The sequence below is a fragment of the Meleagris gallopavo genome, chromosome 6 (assembly GCF_905368555.1).
Source record: "Meleagris gallopavo chromosome 6, MGAL_WU_HG_1.1, whole genome shotgun sequence".
Taxonomy (NCBI): Eukaryota; Metazoa; Chordata; class Aves; order Galliformes; family Phasianidae; genus Meleagris; species Meleagris gallopavo.
The window spans coordinates 47,478,131-47,490,989 of NC_139409.1; the positions used below are offsets into that span (position 1 = coordinate 47,478,131).

The 12,859-nt window shown below is 42.9% G+C and overlaps 1 protein-coding gene across 7 annotated transcripts in view; it reads left to right on the forward strand.

Moving 5' to 3' along the window:
• PDE1C (phosphodiesterase 1C) overlaps window positions 1-12,859 on the forward strand; it is a 343,427-nt gene that overhangs the window by 93,618 nt on the left and 236,950 nt on the right. For all 7 annotated transcript variants that reach the window (XM_085226619.1, XM_085226620.1, XM_085226622.1 and 4 more), the window contains exon 2: window positions 5,619-5,669. In XM_085226619.1, the coding sequence (XP_085082745.1) occupies window positions 5,619-5,669 (51 nt within the window). The remainder of the gene's footprint in view (window positions 1-5,618; window positions 5,670-12,859) is intronic.

Here is a 12,859-nt window from a genome sequence, read left to right on the forward strand (position 1 = left end):
TTTGTGGCACTGCCCTGGACCTGCTCCATCAGCTCCTCATCCTTCTGTGCTGGAGCCCCCAGGCCTGGATGCAGCATGCTTCTGCCTTGCCTTCAGCATGCCATCTTCTCAACCAAAAGCAGATTTGACACTGAAATAATGTGCTCTGGACTTGCCTAACTGTGCAGTCACTCTGGTATCTTTGTATGGGAGAGCTGATCTGGATGAGGTTTGTGCTTGCCAAGGAAGGGCATCCTGGAGGACCTGGGAGACCTCAGGGTCCCTGCTTCTGCTTGCCAGGTAAGTTCCCCAGCCTATGATGAGGGAGCACCAATACCATTTTTTGAGGATGGATCAAGATGAAATAAATACCAAATGTAAGAAACTTTCTGAAGTTTTCTGATATTTTCTTTTAAAAAATTTGAGGTCCCTGTTGGAAAAGTGTCTATGTGACTGTGCCTGTGGAAGCTGAGTCTCCCAATTTATATGTCTGGTTGCAGCAAGAGGGCTTTTGCAGTCCTTACACAATCCACACAGAGGTATAGAAAGCTTCCTTTGCTTGCTCAGTGCTTCCAGCTCCTTCAGTAATTGGCACGTTTTAAGGGCACCATCTACTGGCTAATGGGAGCGAAACAGAATCACAGAATCACAGAATTGTAGGGGTTGGTAGGGACCTCTAGAGATCATCGAGACAACCCCCCTGCCAAAGCAGGTTCCCTACACCAGGTCGCACAGGTAGGCGTCCAGGCGAGACTTGAATATCTCCAGAGAAGGAGACTCCACAACCTCCCTGGGCAGCCTGTTCCAGTGCTCCGTCACCCTCACTGTGAAGAAGTTCTTACGCACATTCGTGCGAAACTTCCTGTGCTGCAGCTGATGTCCGTTTCCCCTCGTCCTGTCTCCACGTACCACTGAAAAGAGACTGGCCTCACCGCTATGGCCGCCACACCTCAGATATTTATAAACCTGGATCAGGTCCCCTCTCAGTCGTCTTTTCTCAAGGCTAAACAGACCCAGTTCACTCAGCCTTTCTTCATAGGGGAGATGCTCCAGGCCCTTCACCATCTTTGTGGCCCTCCGCTGGACTCTTTCCAAGAGATCCCTGTCTTTTTTGTACCGGGGAGCCCAGAACTGGACACAGCACTCCAGATGAGGCCTTACCAGGGCAGAGTAGAGGGGGAGGATCACCTCTCTCGACCTGCTGGACACGCTCTTCTTAATGCACCCCAGAATGCCATTGGCCTTTTTGGCCACGAGGGCACACTGCTGGCTCATGGCCAACCTGTCATCCACCAGGACGCCCAGGTCCCTCTCTGCAGAGCTCCTCTCCAGCAGCTCATCCCCCAGCCTGTATTGGTGCATGCAATTATTCCTCCCTAGGTGTAAGACCCTACACTTGCTTTTGTTGAACCTCATCCGGTTTCTTACTGCCCAGCTCTCCAGCCTGTCCAGGTCTCGCTGAATGGCAGCACAGCCTTCAGGCGTGTCAGCCAACCTCCTAACTTCGTATCATCAGCAAACTTGCTGAGGGTGGCCACATCCCCTCATCAAGGTCATTGATGAAGATGTTGAACAAGACTGGACCCAGCACAGACCCCTGGGGGACACCACTGGTTACAGGTCTCCAGCCAGACCCTGCACCACCAACGACGACCCTCTGCACTCTGCCAGTCAACCAGTTCTCAACCCACCTCACTGTCCACAAATGATGCTATGACTTGTTAATGAAGAACTCTTGGGAGGCTGGCAAGATTCTAGAGAAGATTATTCTAGAAGTCATTAAAGGAGACATGAAATAATGCAGTCATTAGTCACAGCCAGTATGAATTCACGAGGGTTAAATCCTGTGTAATAAACCACATCTCCTTTTGTGACAAAGTTACCTTATTAATCAAGAAAACCAGTAAATGTGATCTTTTTGGTTTTCAGAAAAGTTTTTAATACTGTTTCTCACAGTATCCCATTGAACAGAATGTCCATCCTGAAGACAAGTACATAACGCAGTTGATGACCAAGTGGCTGATGAGTTGGGATCAAAATGTTACAGTAAATGGATTTACATCAGGCTGGCCAGTAGAGTTCTGCAGATACCTGTTTTAGGGGCTGTTTCTTTTTAACATTTTCATAAATTACTGGGATAGAAGACTTGAAGGAATACTAGATAAGTTTGTGCACAACACAAGATTGGGAAGAGCTGCTTACTCATCCGAGGGTGAAGAGGCCTTGCAGAGACATAGAAACACAGACAGACTAGAGGGCTGGGCAACCAGCAGCTGCATGAAGTTTAACAAGATGAAGTGCTAAACTCTGCATCTGGAGAGGAACAACCTGGATATATGTACAGACGGGATGAGAGACTGGAGAGCAGCCCCATGGAAAAAGACCTGGGGATCAGCATAATGCCCTGGCAGTCCACAGGGCTAACTGTATCTGGGGATGGTGCGTCAGGCCCAAACTGCCAGCCAGGTGAGGGAAGGGGTTGTCTCACTGTGCTCTGTGCTGTGCAGCCTGATCTCAGGCAGGTTTGTGCACCACAGCATAAGAAGGATAAAACATTAATGGAAAGAGGGCATGAGTGGTCTGGGAAAAATAAAGGGATGCTGTCCAGATGTGTAGGAATGGAGTCAGGAAAGCCAAGGCGGAGACAGAATTAAACTTGGCAAAGAATGGTAAAAACAAGAAGGGATTCTTTAGAGAAGGTGAGCAGAATAGACAGGCAAAGGAGAGTGCATCTGATAAACAAAAAGGGAGATCTGGCCTCCTCAGGCTCAGTGAAGGCTGGAGTACTTCATGAGTTATTTGCCTTGGTCTTCATGGCCAGTCAGGCTTCTCACGCCTCTTGTGTCACTGAACTTCTAAGTGGGGCTTGGGGGAGCAAAATCCCTCCCAGTCTAAGAGCAAAGCAAGTCCAAGACCACCTTGTGAGGCTGAGCATGTACAAGTCTATGACATGCGCCCCAGGGTTCTGAAGAAACTGGCTGAGGTGGTTGCTGAGCCACACTCCATCATATTTGAAAAGTCATGGCTGTCAGGCAAAGTCTTGCTTGACTGGAAAGTCAGAAACATCACTCCCATATCAAGAAGGGGAGAAGAGAAGACAAGACCTGGTGAACTACAGGCCAGTGAGCCTCACTGTGCTGGGGAAGATCATGGAGTGGATCCTTCTGGAAGAGATGTTAAAATGCATATGAGGTGTTGAGGTGATTCAAGAGAGCCAGCACAGCTTCACCAAAGTCAGACTGTGCCTAACCAATGTGGTGGCCTTCTATGGTGGAGTCCTGTCATAAGAAGACAAAGGAAGAGTAACTGATGCTGTCTGCCTGGACTTGTGCAAGGTCTTTTACATGGTTCTGCACCACATCCTTATCTCTAAATGGAGAAGTTATGGATTTGAAGGCTGGACTATTTGGTGGACAAAGAATTGGTTGGTTGGCTGTAGGCGGAGGGTTGTGGTTGACAGCTCTATGTCCAGGTAGAGGTCAGTCACGAGTGGTGTCCCTAGGGGTCCATCTTGGGACCAGTGCTCTTCAACATCTTTTTCAATAACAGACAGTGGGATTGAGTGTACCTTCAGCAAGTTTGCTCATGACACCAAGCTGAGTGGTGCAGTCAACACAGCAGAAGGGAGGCATGCTGTCCAGAGGGACTTGGACATGCTTGAAAAGTGGACGCAGGAGAATCTAATGAGGTTTAACAGTGAGGGGCACTTGTGTTGAGACAATTCCAGATATGAGTACAGATTGGAAGAAGAACTCATTGAGAGCAGCCCTGTGGAGAAGGACTTGGAGGTCCCGGTGGTTGAAAAGCTGGACATGAGCCAGGTGCGTGCTTTTGCAGCACAGAAAACCAATGGTATCCTGGGCTGCATCAGAAGACAGGTGGCCAGCAGGGAAAGGGAGGTGATTGTCCCTCTCTACTCTGCCCCTTGTAAAGCCCCAGCTAGAGTACTGAGTTCACGCCTAGGGCCCCATGTATGGGAAGGGTGCAGTTACTGGAATGGGTCCAGAGGAAGACCATAAAGATGATCAGAGGGCTGGAGCACCCCTCCTACGAAGAAGAGCTGAAGGAGCTGGGCTTAATCAGTCTAGAGAAGACAAGGCTCTTGGGAGACCTCATTGCAGTCTTCCACTACTTGAAGGGAGCTTGTAAGCAGGAGGTAGACTGACTTTTTACATGTTCTGATAGTGATCGGACAAGGGGGAATGGTTTTAAACGGAGACAGGGGAGATTTAGCTTAGATGTTGGGAAGAAAGCTTTTCTCAGAGGATGGTGAGGCACTGACACAGGCTGCCCAGAGAGGTTATGGATGTCCCATCCCTTGAGGCATTTGAGGCCAGGCTGGATGGGATCCTGGGCAGCCTGATCCTAGTGGGTAGGATCTGTAAAAACCATTAGAGAGCATCCAGAGAAACACTATGAAGATGGTGAAGGGTCTAGAGAGCAAGATGTATGAGCAGTGGCTGAAGTCTCTGGGTTTGTCCAGCCCAGAGCAGAGTTGCTGAAGGGAGGCCTCACGGTGGCTGCAGCTCCTCACAGAGTTGCTTAAAGTCTTTTCTGGCCTAAAAGAGTACATCACTGTTTCGCTGACACCATTACAGTGCTAGGCACCTATGAATTTGTGTTCTAGTCATGTTTTGCAACCCTTTATAGGATTTCTTAGCTTGATTGGTCTCATCTCTGGAAAGTAGCATTTTTAAAGAAAACAAAGAATTTTCAAGGTTTATGTGCTCACTCGTAATATGTTACCCTCTCAGTTTGCCCATAAGTGCTGTTCCTCATGATTACTCTAATAAATTAGTCATGGATGGTAATTTATCTCCTTGATAACTCATTTTTGTTGTATAGTTCAATACTTTGAGAAACCTAAAGAGTCATTTATGCTCTTGGATAGCTGTATATTGTCTGGGTCATATAAACATTGAGAGCTGTAGCAATATGAATCTAAGACAGAAAAAAGCAGGATTTGTATGGTGTTGCTCTTACCCTAGATAATAATCTATTTGCAGTTCCAAATGTCCCAGGATTCCTGTATTCAGATCCTTACATTTCATTTAATTTTGCTACTAAGTGTTCCTCTGGACTAATACGCTTTCTTTCATGGGCAGAAAAATCTTACTTTTTTTTTTTTTTTTTTTTTTTTTTGCTGTTCTCCTGAATGTAAAGGGCAAAAATGATGCTTTGATATAACATATATATGAATGATATATAATAAATATATTTCATGATATATCTATGATATAAAATAGAATTTGCAAGGATGACTTTAATCATATATTGCTACATACTACTAATGGCTAGTGTTTGAACACGTGGAAATTATGATTATGATAAGCTATTATGTGGGACAGGGCAATGTTCACAGGTGCCAACAGAGTGCCATGCTGGCTCTGAAAGGAGAACCAAACCAGACAAACTGACAAACATGCATTTGGTGGCAAAAAAACCCAAACACAACAATAACAACAACAAACACACACAAAAAACCCATCTGTGTCATACCTATGTATATATACCCAACTGCGGTTGCTGTGAATAGCTGTCTGTCATTTATATGCAGGAAACTCGGTAATATTAGTAATTTCAGGTAGTGTAGCACTTAAATTTAATGCTTTTTGTTTCTCTGTCTTTTCTCCTTTCAGTTGCAAATGAGACGGGTGACAAAAATGCACGGCCACTTTCACGATTTGCCCGTAAGTAGACTTTTTAATTTTAACTGGATGACTTGTCTATTTACGCATTCAATATGTCTTTTAATCTCATAGCAACCCTATCATTACAGTTCATTTACAGTACTGAACTGAAGCACGATAGTACCTAGCAGGAAATGTGTTTTACGGAAATCCAGTCTTACTAAACAGCATTGATGTGAATTTAATAGAATGGAAGGCTTTGTGGCTATACAGTCATTTCAAGCATAAGAGGTTGTAAATCTGTGTCAGAAAGGCAGCTGAAGTTGACAGCAGTGGCTACAGAGATTTAGGTTAAGCCTTAGAAATTGCATACTATATGTAATGCAAATTCGAGTCATACTGATACTTCATCACCATTTACATCACGTGGCAGGGTTGGGAACTAAATATATGACTTGGGTTTTGAAATAAGTGCTCCAGGTTTGAACAAAAGGACACATCTGCTACCGTAGCACCAACTGAACGTGCATTTGACCATATGGATCATTAAAAACATATGATGAAATACATAGGAAAGAGGAGGAAGATAGGAAATCCTATTTATAACGCATGAAATTTCATGATGCTTAGTGATCACTTAGCCGAGAAAATCCCATTCTCATCATTAAAAGAGGCCACTTGCCGTTATTGCCAGGTAGTACAGGTCGAAACATGGGATTTACGAGCAGGTGCAGTATTTCGCATAGGCACGGGATGGCGCTCGGAACATACGGTAGGAACACACGGTACCTCACACAAGCATTGGTGGGGAGGATAGAGCCGAAACTACTGCGGCTGTAAATCTGCCACATGTAGTGACTTATGACGTGATGGAACAGATTGAGCAGGACTAAGAAAATTGTACTCGCATTCCGTATACCTGATTTAGGGTTTATTTTCCTTCGTGCTTCAGGCCATGAAGGTTAAAAGAGGGCTCTGTTATTGAGTATTGGCTGCTTGAATGCTGAAAATACTTATGATGAAGGAATTCTCAAAGGATAGCAATGCAGATGGAAATGCAGATGTTTTGAGTTCTTTATCACTTTGCTTTTGTCCGTTATGGTTCCTGAATTCTAGTTACAAGGTTGGGAGATTCAACCCAAATACCATTTGTTCCGAGATGTTCAGGTTACGAGGACTAGATGCTGAATATTGCCTGCCTAGTAGGTCAACTGTAATGCCACATCATTGTAAACTGAGCTGGCATTTTAGTTTGGATTAGCTGCTCATAAGATTATTGGTTTTTGGTGTTTGTCTGTAGAGTTTAAGTCTGAGACCCAGGAGCAAACAAGTTCTGTTACTGCTCTAATCTTGGCTCTCCAGAAGGCTGCCAAGACTTATTTGTGGAGGCAGGGCTAACTTGCATTACATGGAAGAGAACTGACTAGTGGATGCTGTCAGGTGAATGAAAATAGAGAAACCTCCATTGTAGGGCCTTGTTTTACAACCTAATGCTGCATGGGATTAAGAGAGGAGGTGAGATCAAGGCCACAGCGTGCTTGGAGTGTTGAAAATGAAGCGCAGGGGGAAACACATACATTAAAAAAAGCCCACAACGACGGTGTAGGGAAGGAGGAGAATCATTCAGAGTGTACAGTAGAATTTCACTGTTAGGATTTTAATTCAGTGATCTTGGAGTCAAGCTGAGAATCCAACTAGCTTATGAAAGAATCATCATAGAATCACAGAGTGGCCTGGGTTGAAAGGAACCTAAAAGATGATTGAGATCCAACCCCCCTGCAATGGGCAAGTTGCCACCCATGAGATCAGACTGCCCAGGGCCGCATCCAGCATGGCCTTGAACACCTTCAGGGTTGGGGCATCCGCAACGTCTCTGGGAAACTCTATCCTGTAGCTGTCCTCAATTTATTGGCTGTATTTTAGTATGGTAAGCTCACCTGCTCCTATTATTATCTAGTTAAATATTCCCCCACTGAAAATCCGCAACTGCAGGTGATAAGGGAAATATTTTCAGGACAGCTCACAGCCTTCTCACAGTCTTGAGGCACACAGTGCTTCTATCACCTTATTTAGTAGCTATAGTCCTCGACGACTTCTATCACTATTTATCAGGCTATAACAGCAATTGCTTATCTTCCATCAGGTGGTGGCTCTCATCAAAGGCAGCACACCACAGCAGTCCTACAAAGCTAGGAGAAGACACTGTGACTTGAGAATCATTCAGATTATAGTGGACCTCTTGAGATTGCTTAGTCCAAAATCCTACTCAAGGTCAGCTAGAGTCACTTGCCCAGCATTTTCTCAGTTGAATTTTGAACATGCAGAAACTTCACAGCCTCTCTGTACAACACATACAAGTGTTTTCCTGTTCAGATGGTACTTCCTCTCTTTAAAATTGTGCTGATTGCCATTAGTTTTCACTTATTTACCACCTATAACTCCAAACACATACTACTCCCGTTCTGCAGAAGAGAACAAAAAAAAAAAAAGCCTACAACCACCAATTTATAGTTTAACTACAAGACTTCAATATTTGACCTAGAAATCAAGCATTTCATCTAGATATCAGTAACATGAACACTTAGATTAAACTGAGAACAGTTGTGATTCCAGTGACGAAATGCTGTATTGTGAGCAGCAGTGTTAAGGTTGTCTTCTCAACCCATCCATTGTCTCCACCCATTGATTGTATGAATGGCAATCATCTTGGCCAAGGCAGTCTCTTGGAAGTCTGAGAACCCTTTCTTTTTACTCTAAGCTAGACAATTCCAAATGCTGAGTTGTAATAGAAGACTGTGGTTGAAAATGCAGGCTGCTGAAAGACAGTGAATTGGGAAATACAACTTCCTATCAGCTCCTGTTTGCATTTCTTACCTCTTCAGAAGTGATATCTCCAGTAGTACTAAAATTCAGAATCTCAGATGGTTATTCTGGTGCCCTGTCAAATTTTCCTTACCCTACACCAGTTAAAAGCCAATATCTTATGTCCAGGATGCTAGACCACAGGATGAGTGCTGGGTAAGTGGTTTTTCAGTCACACGTTTTGTAGGAGGTAAAAATCCTAACTGCCATATTTGACTTCCATGAACTGTGTGAATCCAATTGTCAGTGCACAAACAACAACTTAGGGCATTTTGATGCAGGCAATTTAAACACTTTTGACAAAGCCTCCTTTGGAAAAAACAGAGATACTTGCAGTCCTTCAGAAGCTATGCCTTTGGAGATCAGTGACCATGAACATTTGATTTAAGTATTTCTGCAATCAAGCTGACCACGTGTCCTAATTCTGCATGTTCTCTGTAAGTACAAATACATCAAATATGATTAAAAAACATTATGTAACTGTTCTGCTGGAACCATGAAGGTAATCAGATGCAGGGGCCAGTGGTTCCTTTAAAGTCAGCCAGAATCCCCAACTAAGACAATCATATTGCATATATAAAATCAGTCACTTTTCATTCAGCATACAGAGGCAAAAAACACAAATAGCCTCTGCCACACTTTTGAAGTCTTGGATTTGTCTTTGGTCAAAACCAGGTTAGTTTTCCATGTTAGAACTTTTTAGTATTTTCATTGTTAATAAAAAGGGGTACAAGCATGATCATAGAATCATATCATAGAATGGCTTGGCTTGGAAGGGACCTTTGAGATCATCCAGTTCCAACCTGCCTATAGCAGGGACACCTCTCACTAGACCAGGTTGCTCAAAGCCCCATCCAGCCTAGGCTTGAATGCTCCCAGAGGACATCCTCAGTCTCTCTGGACAACCTGTTGCAGTGTTTCACCACCCTCACAGTAAAGAGTTTCTTCCTGGTATCTAGTCTAAATCTACCCTCTTCCAGTTTAAAACCATTTCCCCTTGTCCTGTTGTTACATGCCCATATAAAAAGTCCCTTCCCAGCTTTCTTGTAGGCCCCCTTCAGATACTGGAAGGCTGTTCCAAAGTCCCCTTGGAGCCATCTCTTCTCCAGGCTGAAGAGCCCCAGATTTCTCAACCTGTCCTCATAGGGGACATGCTTATTAGCAGGTCAGTAAGAGAAAGTTTTCCTTACATACCTTGTGTTGACTGCATCCTGAAAAGCAACAGACTCAAACGTGGCAGTTCTAAAAGAGTTTAGATGTGAGACCGAGTTACCCTGAAGTAGCAGCTGGTAGGAAATAAACTCCAAAAATAATTAAAAAAAGAAAAACAAACAAAAGCAAGCAGGTTTAGTTGACTGAAGAAGGCACTTTAATTTTAGGTTAACTATTGAACTAAGTCAATATCCAGTTCACAGTATCTACAAATATTGGGCATAGACAGTCACTACAGTACAGTAAGTATATTGAAGCACCAGATTCCAGAGAAGACTGTAAAATACATTTTAAACTACCAGGAGGAAAGCATCTTCAAGTCAGCAGTATTAATAGAGAAGCAGAGTTTAGGTCTAAGTTCTCACCTTCTGAGCTCTTAAGGCAGCCAAGCTATGAGCAAATCAAACTGCTGCATACTGAAACACAGAGCAGCAACTGTACTGAACAAATCTTGTAAATAATTCAAGGATACACTGAAACAGGATGGGTAAATGGTAATTTTTTATTGGAAAACAAATATACAACTTGGAACGGATTTGAGGCAAGTCATGCCATAAGCAGGTTTAAAAAAAAAAAAGAAAAAAAACCTAACAGCTAAACAAAAAAAGCATAGTGACATAGGATACAGTGAAAAAGAACTGCATGGTCATGACACTATAGGATGATAAGTGTTGGAATAGGAAGGAAAATAAGAATGGGAACTATTATGAAAAGGAAGGGAAGTCACAGAAACACAGAATCTCAGGGATTGGAAAGGATCTCGACAGATCATCTAGTCCAGTCCCCTTGCTGAAGCAGGAACATTAATATCGTAGGTATGTGCTGAGTTAAATTAATAGTACCTAAAATTTTGCTGAGAACACTTTTATCTATTCTGCTATGCTGTGTTTTCATTGAACAGTCAGTAGAGTGCAGATCAAACATTCAAAAACATCCTGGCTGAATGGCATAAAAATTGGCATCATTTGCGGACAAGGAGTGAAGTAGTAACTGAAGAAATAGCTTGTTATCATTGGCATACGAATCACAAACCAGAGACCAGGTGTTTTTTTAGGATGGGGCCTTTCACATTCACTTGAATGATTAGTTTGAAGTAACTTCATCTTCACAACAGAGAACAGTACTTCCTTTGCTGCCAAATTGTGGTCAATAGCAAAACTCAGATTTTGGCACACCTGCCGTTAGGCTAGCCTTCCCTATCTCCTTTATCTACCTTTCTGTACAATGAAGCAAATGGCAGATATCCTACAGAAATTCAGATGAGCTTTGCCCATTATGACTGTTTCCCTCCAGCTCTCTGGGGTGTGTGGCTGTTTCCAGCTTAGTTCAGGACAAAGAAGAGACAAAGGCTGCTGCTGTTAAGTGGGGCAGTGGGAATGATGCACGTGTAGCTATCCGGATAGGCAGACTTGCATTGTAACAATATTTTCAGAGTATATGAAAGTATTTGAACATCTACTAGGTCAAATATACCACAGATTCTTTAAGCAGAGTTCTGTGTTCTAAATTATAACACCTAAATCTATCTTGCTTTTGCCCCTAGCTCACCAAGAGTATAATAAAATGAGGGAAAAGAACTTTTCAAATGCTTAGGCTTATCACAAGGATTAGAAGTTAAATCTGAGTTGTTACTCATTTAGATGCTAGGGCCAGTCAATATCCTGTTCTCTCAAACATCAGAGTCTGCTCATTCAGTTTCATTATCTTGCTGGTGGTCATGTTGTGCCATCAGTACTCTAACAGTTGCAGCTGTGGGGATTTAGGTCCATCAGGCATTCAGTGTTTTGGGCAGCTGGAGGCTTCTGGGTGATGGTTGGTCAGTCAGGCCTATTAAGCAAAACACTATAACTATAGGCAGGCTAAATGTGGATTAGGGTAGGTGAACATGGCTTTTCATTGCTGTAACAAGACTGGTTAATTCATGTTAGTTGGCAGATCTGTTGATGTTCATCTTCAGAAGAGCTGTTTATCTTGATCGAATCATAAAAAAGAAGTATATGAAGGAACCTCTGTGCTGGAGGAAAAGGGCTGGGCTCTGTATCAAGGATGTAGGGGAAAACAATATATATTGCAGTAAGTTTGAGGTGAGTGACTATATAGTTTTCAGTAAGAGTTTGCTAACGTGTAGCTGTGAGCTTTTGGTGGTAGTACGAGTTGGGAGCTATTTGCATCCAGTAAGTGCAGAAAATGGATAATGTGTTCTGTACCTGTCAAGCTGGAGTGCTCATAGAATAAAAAACAGAGCTGTGGAAATAAAGAGAAGGTCTGGGTTTGGGAAGCTCAGCAGATCCCTTGGAATAGTTGCCGGAGAAAGTCTCAAAATTATAAATGAGGCTTGAGAGCTTCATTTCCACAAAATATGATTTCAGTAGTATGCAACGGTTTTATTTTTCTGTAAGTAGTGCGCAGTGTTTGTGGCTGGATGACAGCTTGTTTTATTGTGTGGACCATATTTATGACCAACGTATGCTACTCTTGTGCAAGAGAGATGGTCATCTCAACATACAGGGAGTCACAGTATGTTTGGCTCTATCACAGATGACTTGTTTGGCTGCATAATTTAAACGTCTTGTATTCCTTATATTTCTGCCTATGAAACGGGACCACAAATGCTTACCAATTCAAATAAAACAGATTTTTTAGGAAATTTGAGTGGTACCCTGAGCAGTACAGTAGTACTGTAGCATAGCATTACAAATCCTTGAATGACAAAGATGTGCTGATGCTGCGTTCAATTCTGCAGCTGCTGCATACAGATTATTTGGCTTTGGACTACCTGGTGTGACTATTAATTTTCTAGCTATTGTTAGTCCTTGGCACAGGACACCAAAGCAACCTGTAAATTTGGATAGTTACGGTCCTTGTGTATTAAATAGCTGCTGACAGCTAAGGGCAGAGAAGCAAGCTTTCTTTGTTTTTTTTTTCAAGCTTTCTTTGTTATCTGGAAAATACTCTGAAAATTATTTTGGAAAGAAGGAGGTAAACATGAATTCTTGTTTTTCTTCTTTCTCTCCTCTCCTTTTTCTTCTATATCTGTGCCATTTTAGCTGTGTGAAAAGCAGACGTAAGACAACCAGCAGACTACTCCTGCTAATACCTGTTTGTTGCAGCTGATATTATTGCTTCTAAAGAATGTTTTCTTGTAATAGATTCTCATGAGATATGACATAGAAAAC